Source organism: Rhipicephalus microplus, chromosome 1, assembly GCF_043290135.1.
Source record: "Rhipicephalus microplus isolate Deutch F79 chromosome 1, USDA_Rmic, whole genome shotgun sequence".
Taxonomy (NCBI): domain Eukaryota; kingdom Metazoa; phylum Arthropoda; class Arachnida; order Ixodida; family Ixodidae; genus Rhipicephalus; species Rhipicephalus microplus.
The window spans coordinates 205526762-205538851 of NC_134700.1; the positions used below are offsets into that span (position 1 = coordinate 205526762).

Below are 12090 nucleotides of genomic sequence, written 5' to 3' on the forward strand. Positions count from 1 at the left end.
GATTCGGACATTCCTTTGCCGTATGTGACGTTCGCCTACAATTCATCCCGTCACAACACTGCCGGCTATGCGCCCTTCTACCTCCTATATGGCCGGGACCCAACTCTACTCTTAGACACTTTGCTACCTGCGACCACTGAATATGCCGGGCAAGCCATCGCCCGCGCCGACCACGCGCGCCAAGTCGCCCGTAATCGTCTACAGGCTTAACAGGCGCACCAACAACAGCTCTACTATGCTCACCATAGGGACGTGCACTTTTCCGCAGGTTCTCTCGTGCTCCTTTTGTTACCCACTTGGCGTGTGGGACTGTCTGAGAAACTGTTGTCGCCCAACACTGGACCATTCTGTATTGTTCGCCAAGTGACACACATCACGTACGAGATTGTCCCAACTGATCGAACAAAGTCATCGTCAGCTCTAAGCGACACCGTTCACACGTGGCTCGGCTAAAGCCCTATTACCCCCCTTCGACATCATGTGCGTAAGGGAAAGAAGTGTATACCTAAGGGCTCGTTTTTCTCTGTTATGACGCATTATTAATGAGATCTAACAAACAATGATGACAATGAATGTATAGGGGAAGTTATTAGAACCAATGTATAGGAAGAAAGAAAAGTGGGTGAAAAAATAGCTTGCCGTGAGCAGGAATCGAACCTACGACCTTCAAATAACGAGTCCGATGCTCTACCTAACTAACTTACATGCCGTGATAGCTCAGTGGTAGAGCATCGAACGCGTTATTCAAAGGTCGTAGGTTTGATTCTTGCTCACGGCAAGTTATTTTTAGGGGCGAAGCTCCTTAGGGCGTGGGCTGTGCGTCCCCTGTAGCCTGTATGTAGCCACCTCTAGTTTAGTTCTTGCAGTGTTCACTAGATGGCGGTACCGTCTCCTGTATGTCGCCTCCTCTCGTTTAGTTTTTGCAGTGTTCACTAGATGGCGGCACCGTCTTCTGCATGTAGCCACCTCTCGTTTAGTTTTTTCAGTGCTCACTAGATGGCGGGACTTGTAGCTGATGATGAAAAGATGCAAGATGTTATAAACTAGACGGCGGTACTTGTAGTTGATGATGAAAGATGCGAGATGTTATAAAATAGGAAAGATGTCACATATGGCACGTGTCATTGCTGGAAGGCAATCGTTCGATTTAGTGCGGCGACGTACGCTAGGGGGAGCATTGTAATAAAATCGAGTAGGTAAAATGTACGGAAGATTCATGGTTTACCAGGTTTTCCTCCAGAGCTTTTTTCATCCACTTTTCTTTCTTCTTATTTACATTACATTGGTTCTAATACCTTCCCCTATACATTCCTTGGTAATGTCGTGATTTCAATTATGTCGAGACGGGATCGCTTTGCGCTAGTCGGCCTGCCATTGTATGTTACCTTGTGCGTCTATAGTTCATTGATTTATTCAACTTCAATCATCTGCTCGTGCTGCTTTCCTTTGGTTTCTCATTTCAGATATCAGTGATGACAACCCACCGGTACGAATTCTCACTCGATTTTATTCTATGCGCGTGCTCAGATACTTGAAGAGAGTACACGGCTCGTATAACCTTAACTTTAAATTACCAGTACGTATTGATGATTGGCAGTTCGAAAAAGACGTTATTTAGACTAGGTGCTTCCTGTGCTATTCAGCCCGATTTCAGTGCGCCACAGAGTGTATTACGCCAATTTATTTTTTATGCTGTATACGGCAATTGGTATTGCTTGTAAAACTACTTCATTGTATCTGTGTACGTGTTAATAACTTATTAGCGTTATGACGTGGTTAGTATGCAACAGCAAGTGACACATGTAAATCATTGATTACTTAGAAGGACACAAACTTTTTTCTCGTATTAGGGAATGACGTTTTCCCAATTCTAAGACCACAATGTTTGGCGCTAAAAGACGCTTGGCAAGCTACAAAACCAGGAAAATTAAAAATATGAGTGGCAGCACCTACTTGAAGTTCACTGCTGTGGCAACATAGATTGACGGTGTGTGTTAAGTTCTACGAAATATTTATAGGATAAACATGAAGTATGCTTCAACATTTAAGTGGGTTAGAAATTTTCGAACGATGGAACGAGGTTTCAGTTAATTTCGCTGAGCCAATGCGGCCTCAAATAAAAATAAAAGACCCTGAAATCGTTGGCATCCCGTGATGGCAGTACACAGAAAAAAAAAGGCTGTTCCATCTGTTTGTCTGGTGTTATGTGCTGATGTTTATGTCTTTTGTACCCACCTGCTGAAATTCCTCCAGGGGATAGCATTACCAATAAATAAATAAATAAATAAATAAATAAATAAATAAATAAATAAATAAATAAATAAATAAATAAATGGCTTTTTTTCACCACTTTTTCTTCAATTAAATTATGACCATGGAATAAACGAAAGAAGACTTTTGTGATGAAAATATACTGGATTGTGCGTGCCGAAAGCATGATATGAGGGAGGCCGAAATGGAGGGCTCCCGAAATATCGAGCGAAATGTGACAGATGCAGCCGGGATCGTACCCACGATCTTCAAGTTAGCAGCTGAGCGCCGTAGCCACAGATCCACCGTGGTGTACGCAGTTGTTTTGTAAGGATAAGTTATCAATCCAAATCAATTCATAGTTTTATCTGGATGGTTTCACTATTGTTTGAGTGACCCTTCGACCTTTCGAAATGTGAACAATGCGCAGCGTCTTGTCATGGGTCAACACTGGTGGCTAAAGGACCAATAGGATTGGATCACTATACATAAGATAATTATATAGCAATGAATAGCAGCTATGTATTCACATGCTATAGCAAGGCACCGACATATTTTGATGTCGACACTGCTGCGTATTTAGCCCACCCGTGCGACACCGGACAGCTTAGTTCAATTAGGTAGCCACCGCGAATTATGAAATGAAGAACCAGAGACAACTACATGCTTGGCGACCAATTTTCTACCCCAGAGCCTCGCTTGTGCTTTGAAATTTGTTGCATACTGATCATATGCAGACTTCAGGTCAGTTAATAAATCGCGTAAATATGTGTAATACAGTGTTTCAGAAGAGTAAAGTAGCAACCTGGCGTTGCACAATGCGAATTGCTTAACGAGTGGATCGCTGAATGCTTTGAATATATTACAAAAGGCTCAGGCATAATTCTTCGCTCTCGTCAGCAGCAGCATCAGTAAAGTGCACGTAACAGGTTATGAGTGTGTAGCGGGTACCATGCTTCCTTCAAGGGTGACTAATACAAATGAAATATTGCACGTTTTTCAACTTGACAAAAATTTTAACTTTAGGTGCAATGGGTACCATGCGAGCGTACGTGTAAAGACTTCTCCAAGAGCGTGTACAGGAAGGCTCCAAGAAATGCCGCTCTGACAGCTTTCTCTGTGAGTGTGCTGCGGCTTGCGCACAGGCCTGATGTGTTTTTATTTTTTAATAGCTGTACGGTAGTTGTAGTAAGTGTTCGTAATATCATTTCGACCACTTGCACTTCTTTTACACTTGTATTTAGTTTTGTGGATTGTTTATAAACTTTCTTATAAAAGTTTACGCAATATTCTGGGGTATACAAGCCTAACAAACTTGTCAGATCTACGCCCAAAACTGCGAATCCTCAGGCACCGCAGCAAACCCATGAGCTTTGCAGTTTTAACTGTTTTAGCACATCATTCTTGCGCAGCTCTTTATATATAGTGAGGCCAAATGACATATAATTTAAGCGTGCGCTTGAGCATTAAACGCACGGTACCACCCTCCATTACATTGCCACGTCGTCCAGTTTATTCGTTGAATAATACTCTCGCTGTGCTGTGTCAGTAAACTTGATCTGCAGACCGCCAGCTTGTACTGCAGTCTTCTGTAGCGCCCCGTCTTGACGGCTGTAGTTATTTTGAACACCTATGTTTCGCACTTATCAGGTTATCCCAGAAGAGGAGAGAAAACTGCAATACAGTATTTTTTTTTTCCTCCATCACAGGTTGCCGAGAGCGCGTTGCAGGAGGGACACCTGCAGACAAAAGAAGCGGTGATCAATTCCTCTCACAAATCTTATTGCATCTTCTCTATTACAAAGTTTATCTGTCAATTCTATTAATGAGCTTCGACGTCTTTTCTAGTACGGCAAACCTATGAAAGAAATGTAGCTTTATAAGGTTCATGGTTCGGCTAGTTTGTGCATTGCAGCAAAGAAATGTACACGGGAACGCAGACGAGCACCGATCAATGGGATGAATAGGAACAGGTGTAACCCTTTAGCGACAAAAATAAAGAAACATTCTAAAGCATTTTCATTGTATGAGACTCGGTCTAACTGATTCCATTGTGCAGAAGGAAACATTCCAGGCAACCTGGCCTATTCAGTTATAGTATCTTCTTCTGGGCTCATCAGTGGCGTAGCCATGGGGAGGCGTGGGGGAAATACGGGAGGGGTTTAAACTTAACTAAATTTTACTTTGAGTTTTGAATCTGTCTATATATAGGAACACATACAAACACATGCAAGAACAAACAAAGAATGCCAGAACCTCCCTCCCCCCCTTTCTGGCTACGCTACTGATGCAAGTAACTTGTTTTTGTCACCATGCCCTGTGTTTCTCATCAAAAGTGAACATTGAGCTTTGATTAGAATACAGATACTGCTTAACTCTTGCACTATTTTTGGAACTCTTTTTCCGCTTTAAGCATTCCTCCCTCAGTCGTTAACGACACCCTTGTTGCAGCCTTTTTAACACTTACACCGCAGGCACAGGAGGCCATGGCGCAGCTGATAGCCACCAGCGTGAGCAAGACGTACAACGACTCACTATTTGGTGAGCAGCCTAGGGGATGTTTTGTGGTGTTTCTATAACTTTAGTGATTCGGTGACTTGACGGTCAATGCCCGGATCATGTAGGAGGTAGCTAAGCGACCTTGCTTGCTGTATTCGTCGAATCCTTCTGTAGCGTTAGGCGAACCCTGGCCGCCTGAAAGAAACTACATATATATATATATATATATATATATATATATATATATATATATATATATATATATATATATATATATATATATATATATATATATATATATATATATGGATGGCGCTGACTGTCACTCCTACTTCTAAATTCACATATAAACCCAAAAAAAGTGGATGGAGGGAAGGCCGCTGTGGTAGCTCAGTGGTTAGAGCATCGAACGCGTTATTCGAAGGTGGTAGGTTCGGTTCCTACTCACGGCTGGTTATTTATTCATCCACTTTTCTTTCTTATTTTACACTCCATTGGTTCTAATAACTTCCCCTGTACATTCCTTGGCATTACTGTCTGTTAGATCTCATTAATACTGTTACGAATAAATATAGCACCTGGTACTATATAAACTCTTTATTTAGGGCGAACTTGTGCCCGTAAACTCGAAGCTAAGAATGGTCAGCCAAAAAATGTTTGTGCCGCTGACTCTAACTTTGTCGGTCTCCTCTTCTGCCCCTCGAGTCTCGTGCCAGTCCCATGGCGTAGCATCGTGGCGCGTGCAGGACGGCGTTCCATGGCGCGGCTTTCTTGCTACTTGCTTGACGGCTTTTACGAACGCGAATTGTGGTACGCGTCTTCTGGGATGGTCGAGCTGTGGCATTAGTCCCCCTCCTAGCACGCATCGCCCCGATGCGTAGAGCCGGCTGACAGTTTCTAAACAATAGGACTTCTCCTTGTGTTAGACGACTTTGTTCAGTTCCTGTCATAGTACGGTTTCATACGTACTACATGTACAACTTCCGGGAGATTCCTGCGTCGTGTTGTGCATACTTGACCTTCAGGGATCACTTCGTAGTTTAATGGGCCCAGCTGACGAAGAACCCTGTAAGGGCCAAAATAGCGCCGCATAAGCTTTTCTGATAGGCCAAGTGCACGTACAGGCGTCCAGACCCACACTTGGTCTCCAGGGGAGTACTGAACATCCCTTCGTCTTAGATTGTAACGGTGCGCGTCGACGTTCTGCTGTTGAATGATGCGGTTCCGTGCTAGTTGTCGCGCCCCTTCTGCCCTTTCTACATATTCGCTTATGTCAGGGTCCTCTTCATTCGTGCTGTTGACAGGCAGCATCGCGTCTAATGTCGTTATTACTGTCCGACCATAAACAAGTTGAAATGGCGTGAAGTGGGTTGTCTCTTGTACTGCGGTATTGTATGCAAATGTAGCATACGGTAATATGGTGTCCCAAGTCCGATGCTCGACGTCCACAAACATCGCGATCATGTCAGCAAGCGTCCTGTTCAGCCTTTCAGTTAACCCGTTAGTTTGCGGATGGTATGCGGTAGTTCTTCTGTGGTCGGTGTGCGTTAGTTTCATGACAGACTGTACCAGCCTGGCAGTGAACGCAGTTCCTTTGTAAGTTATAAGAACTCTAGGTGCGCCATGTCGCAGCACTATCTGGGTCACAAAAACTGAGCCACTTCATTTGCCGTTCCTTTTGTGAGAGATGACGTCTCGGCATACCGGGTCATGTAGTCGGTTGCTACCACTATCCAGCGCTTCCCAAACGATGACATAGGAAATGGCCCTAGCAAATCCATTCCGACCTGCTCAAACGGAACTTTCGGTGGCTCTATCAGTTTCAAAAGACCTGCTGGTTTTAGGGGTGGTACTTTGCGTCTTTGGCCTTCTCGACATGATCTTACGTAATGCTGTACTGAATCCATCAATTTTGGCCAGTAATATCTGCGGCGGATTTTTGCCAAAGTCCTACTAATGCCCAAGTGACCTGCCGATGGGTCATCATGACACGCTTCTAAAATTTCCGCTCGCAGTGATGATGGTATCAGCAGTAGGAACGTTTCACCGGTGTGTTGAAAGTTTCTCTTGTAGAGAACGTTGTTGCGGAGGACGTAGGAACGTAGTCCACGGACGAAAACTCGCGGTACTTCGACTTGCTGCCTCTCTAAGTATTGAATGAGCAGAAGTAATTCTGGGTCCATTCGTTGATCATGAGCCATCTCCGACACATTCACAGCTCCAAGAAATGCGGAGTCTTGTTCATGCTCAGGAGACGAGTTCTGGATTGGTGCTCGTGACAAGCAGTCCGCGTCATTGTGCTTGTGGCCAGACTTGTAGACTACGGTGATGTCATATTCTTGTAGACGTAGGCTTCATCTAGCAAGTCTTCCGGAAGGATCCTTGAGGTTCGCAAGCCAGCACAATGAATGATGGTCACTGATGGCTCGGAATGGTCTACCGTATAAATATGGACGGAACTTACTGATGGCCCATATAACTGCGAGACATTCCTTTTCCGTAGCTGAATAATTATACTCAGCTTTCGACAGAGTGCGGCTTGCATAAGCAATAACTTTTTCTTCCCCGTTCTGCCATTGAACAAGAATAGCACCGAGGCCAACGTTGCTGGCGTCCGTATGAATGTCTGTTTTGGCATCTTCGTCAAAATGAGCAAGTATGGGAGGTGACTGCAAACGCCGTCGTAACTCAGAGAAGGCGTCTTCTTGCTCTTGGTGCCAGATGAATGGCACACCTTCCTTCGTAAGCCGTGTCAGTGGTTCCGCAATCTTGGAGAAATTTTCAACAAAGCGCTTATAGTAGGCACAAAGCCCCAGGAAACGTCGCATAGCTTTCTTGTCTCTTGGCCTTGGGAAATTTTCAACCGCAGTGATCTTATCCGGATCTGGGCGGACAGCGTGAGAACTGACAATGTGCCCGAGTAACCGGAGCTCCCGGAACCCGAAGTGGCACTTTTCGGGTTTGATCGTAAGTGCAGCCATACGAATAGCGTCCAGTACCGTTCTCAATCTCTGTACATGCTGCTCGAACGTAGTGGAAAAAATTACTACGTCATCCAGATAGACAAGACATGACTGCCATTTGAGGCCGGAGAGCACAGTGTCCATCATCCTCTGGAAGGTAGCGGGAGCAGAACACAAACCAAATGGGAGTACTTTGAACTCGTAGAGTCCGTCGGGTGTCACAAACGCCGTCTTTTCCCGATCCCGTTCGTCGACTTCTATTTGCCAGTACCCGCTCTTTAGATCCAACGATGAAAAAAAGTGAGCATTGCGCAGTTTATCCAACGTATCGTCGACTCGTGGGAGTGGGTACACGTCTCGCTTCGTGAAGAGGTTGAGTTTTCTGTAATCAACACAGAACCGCATGGTGTTGTCCTTCTTCTTCACCAGTACTACCGGCGATGCCCATGGGCTTTTGGAGGGCTGTATGACATCGTCGTCGAGCATCTCCTGTACTTGCTTCTTTATCGCCTCCCTTTGTTTTGGAGCTACTCGGTATGGATGCTGACATACTGGTCTAACATGCCCTTCGATTACAATGCGGTGCTTTGCTACAGGCGTACGTCCGACTTTCGAAGAAGAGGAAAAACACTCTGCGAATTCCTTGATCAACTCCACAATCTGGTCTTTCTGCAGAGATGAAAGCTCTCGGTCAATATCTATTTTCTCGAGGACACTGTCCACTGTTGAGGGCGTTCTAGGTACTTTTTCTATAGTGCAAACATCTGATACTTGTACGAAGTCATGAAGTGATGCTATGGCTGCTCCCTTCGCCACATGCTGTACCTCGTTGGTAAAGTTAGTCAATAGCACATCAGTATATCCGTTCCGCAGGTTCACTAGACCTCTCGCCACGCGTATTCCCTTTGTGAGCAGCAGTTCGACATTTCCATCAGCTAGTCCGGCATATTCACGAAAAACGTCGCTTTTCACAGAAACTGTCACGCTGCTACGTAGCGGCACTGTCACACCTTCATCCACAATACGAAGAGACGAAACAATTGGTTGCTCCGCATGACACACGGCAACAGCGTTCTCTGTAGAGAAAGAAACTTGGGATTTCTGCAAGTCGATGATGGCACTGTTTGCTTGCAGAAAGTTCATGCCCAGAATTGCCTCACGGGAACATTCAGGAAGAACAATAAAACTGCAGGCGTACACATGGCCTCTTATTCCAACTCTCGCTGTACACAATCCTACGGGGCTGACTAAGTGCCCGCCGGCGGTGCGTATCTGCGGTCCGGTCCAATGAGTGAGCACTTTCTTCAGCTTCTTTGCGAGCATGCTACTTATTACTGAGTAATCTGAACCTGTGTCTATTAACGCTATGGTTTCGACGTCGTCTATTCTGACTTGTAGCTCGGATGTCACGTCACCATTACTGCGCTTGTCTGTCGTTGTGTCAGTGTCGTCGTCTGATCCGGTCAGCGATGGAGGGTTTTCAGTTTTTCGAAAATCAGCGGCCCTGCCTCCACAGGTCGCCGGTTCTAGTTTTTCCCGTCGCGGGCTTGGTGAACGACGCCTCGGGAAAGTAGATGATGGGTGTGGACTCGGCGACCTATTGCGCATTGGTGCAATCGACCGCGATTCATGTCGCTGAGTGTTTGGATAGACATAGCGCGAAGACAAATATTCTTCGATTTCGTAAGGGCGCTCACCGTTACGAGGGCAGGGCGCATTCACTGGGAAGCCACGTAGCCCGACCCGACGGTAGTGGCATGTCCGATAAAGATGACCTGCCTCCCCACAGTGGTAGCAGAGGGGCCGCCGGTCTGCCGTGCGCCATACATCACTTTTGCGGGGTCTTGCTTCTGGCATCGGCGCTGGAGTACTGCGAGGAAAGGTCGGTGGCATAACGGGAGCTTGTGCAAAGCTCGGGCGTCTCATGTCTTGCCGTACGACTTGCGCGTACGACAGCTGTGGCTGAGGTTCTGTTTGCGTGTAGTGTGGCAGCTGAGGCTGCGGTTGAATAATTGCTTGCCGCACTTCTTCACGCACAACGTCCGCGATTGAGGGCATCGCTGAAGGACTTTGAGGAAGTTGCAGTTTCTGGAGCTCCTCCTTAACAATAGCCCTCACCATTTCCCGGAAGACGTCAACGTTGGTGGGGAAGGTTGTTCACTCCGCCCTGACTGAAGAGACGCTGAAGTCTCTGTTGTACAGTCGCGCACGTTGTTGTAGCGTCCTTTCCATGGTCGTTGCCTCGGACCGGAACTCCGCCACAGTTCGCGGTGGATTACGCACCAGGCCTGCAAAAATTTCTTCCTTTACTCCGCGCATTAGGTGCCGCAACTTCTTCTCCTCGGCCATGTTTTGGTCGGCTCGACGGAAGAGCCGTGACATGTCTTCTATGTACATGGCGACGCTCTCGTTATTCCGCTGGTTCCTCGCCTGAAGAGCAGCCTCTGCCTTCTCTTTGCGGTCCGTATTCGGATAGGTTGCGATTAGCTCTCGTCGGAAGTCGTCCCATGACAGCAAGGGTGCTTCGTGGTTCTCAAACCACGTACGTGCCGAATCTTGCAGGGCGACGTAAACGTAACGAAGTTTTCGGGCTTCGTCCCAACCATTCAAACGTGCAACGCGCTCGAAGCCTTCAAGCCAGTCCTCGGTGTCTTCAAAGGTCTCACCGTGGAAGACCTCTGGTGTACGTGGCGAATCCACGATGAGGTGAGATGGAGATGGCATCGACTGGGTGGCCATCGCAGTGACGCTTGTGCTTGAGGTCTCGACAGGTCTTGATGAGTCAATTAGGGGGCCAAACTCGGGCTGCTCACCACGTAGTCGGCGACTCGTGCGTTGGTGCACAGGTGTCAATTCTGCTGGCTCCAATCTTCTGGGATCTGGGCTTCTCCTTGCCTGTGGTGGGCTTGGAATCATACCCAGCACCTCCACCAGATTGTTACGAATAAATATAGCGCCTTGTACTATATAAACTCTTTATTTAGGGCAAACTTGTGCCCGTAAACTCGAAGCTAAGAATGGTCAGCCAAAAAATGTCTGTGCCGCTGACTCTAACTTCGTCGGTCTCCTCTTCTGCCCCTCGAGTCTCGTGCCAGTCCCATGGCGTAGCATCGTGGCGCGTGCAGGACGGCGTTCCATGGCGCGGCTTTCTTGCTACTTGCTTGACGGCTTTTACGAACGCGAATTGTGGTACGCGTACGCGTCTTCTGGGATGGTCGAGCTGTGCAATATTGTGTTAAAACACGGAAAAACGAGCCCTTCGGTATACACTTCATTCTCTTATATATATATATATATATATATATATATATATATATATATATATATATATATATATATATATATATATATATGAGGAAAATGAGCGAAGGAAGCAGGAGCGCAGAGGGTAAAGCGTGGCGTAGTATTGTAGCTTATAATATAGCAAGAGAATGAGAAAAAGGTGAGTTAGAACGAGGCCATTCTGGAGAAGAGGTTAGCACAACGCAGCAGGCAAGGCGTGGGGAAGGGAAGTGAGGATGAAATAAAGAGAAAGGGGAAGGAAAATGCCACCAGCACCACTGTTTCCTCAGTCTTATAGCATTCATATAGTCCAATTTTTTTTCTACTTTCTCCATAAATTTTTAACCTCAATGCTCGCAGCCCGAGAAACACCGCACATGTGCTTGGGTGCGCCTTAAATTAAAGTCGGCTGACGAGGATGACCGTAGTTTCTGGATAGTGATTATCGTTTTGATTTCATTTCATTTCGCAGAATGTCGCCTTTTTGCGAAGAATGGCTCGGACCGCGTAGTGAAGTTTTGTCAAGCCGTTGTTGCGGACACTGAAAAGGTACAAACGTCGAAAATTATGCATGATTTCGCATTTATGTGACAGTCTCGCACATTTTTTACTCTTATTGTGAGGCTTTTGTTATTTATTTGTTTACTTATTTATATTTTACAGAGCCTTCACTCATTTGTGAACGTTTCAGCTTCCCTGTTGAAGACAGATCAGCTGGGAGTCCTTAGCACATTGCAGCACAAGAGGTCAGTTAAAGCCACTGTAAAATGAGTATAATGAAACAAGAACGCGTGCCCCTCTCTTTGTAAGAACACTTTAGACTGCATTCACAATCACATATAAACTACAGTGAAAGATTTAAACAAAGAAGTCGAAGTGCTCGCAACTTTCTTAACAGCAAATGTGAAGCCAGCATTGGCCGCTACTTTAGCTCGTAAACATAGCGTTCTTTAGTAGGGACCACTCTGAAATCGAATAATATAACGTTAACGCAAAATTTATTACCAAATAAAAATTTTCACTTCCTGTAGAAAGCAGCGAATGCAGATGAGCATTGGTCATATTATCTTTATTAAAAACTGTTGGGTTTATTTCA

At 45.8% G+C, this 12090-nt stretch overlaps 1 protein-coding gene across 1 annotated transcript in view; it reads left to right on the forward strand.

Moving 5' to 3' along the window:
• LOC142766803 (uncharacterized) overlaps nt 1–12090 on the forward strand; it is a 53864-nt gene that overhangs the window by 12226 nt on the left and 29548 nt on the right. Inside the window, exons 8-10 of the mRNA XM_075868025.1 lie at nt 4725–4791; nt 11467–11543; nt 11658–11740. Coding sequence (XP_075724140.1) covers nt 4725–4791; nt 11467–11543; nt 11658–11740 — 227 coding nt within the window. The remainder of the gene's footprint in view (nt 1–4724; nt 4792–11466; nt 11544–11657; nt 11741–12090) is intronic.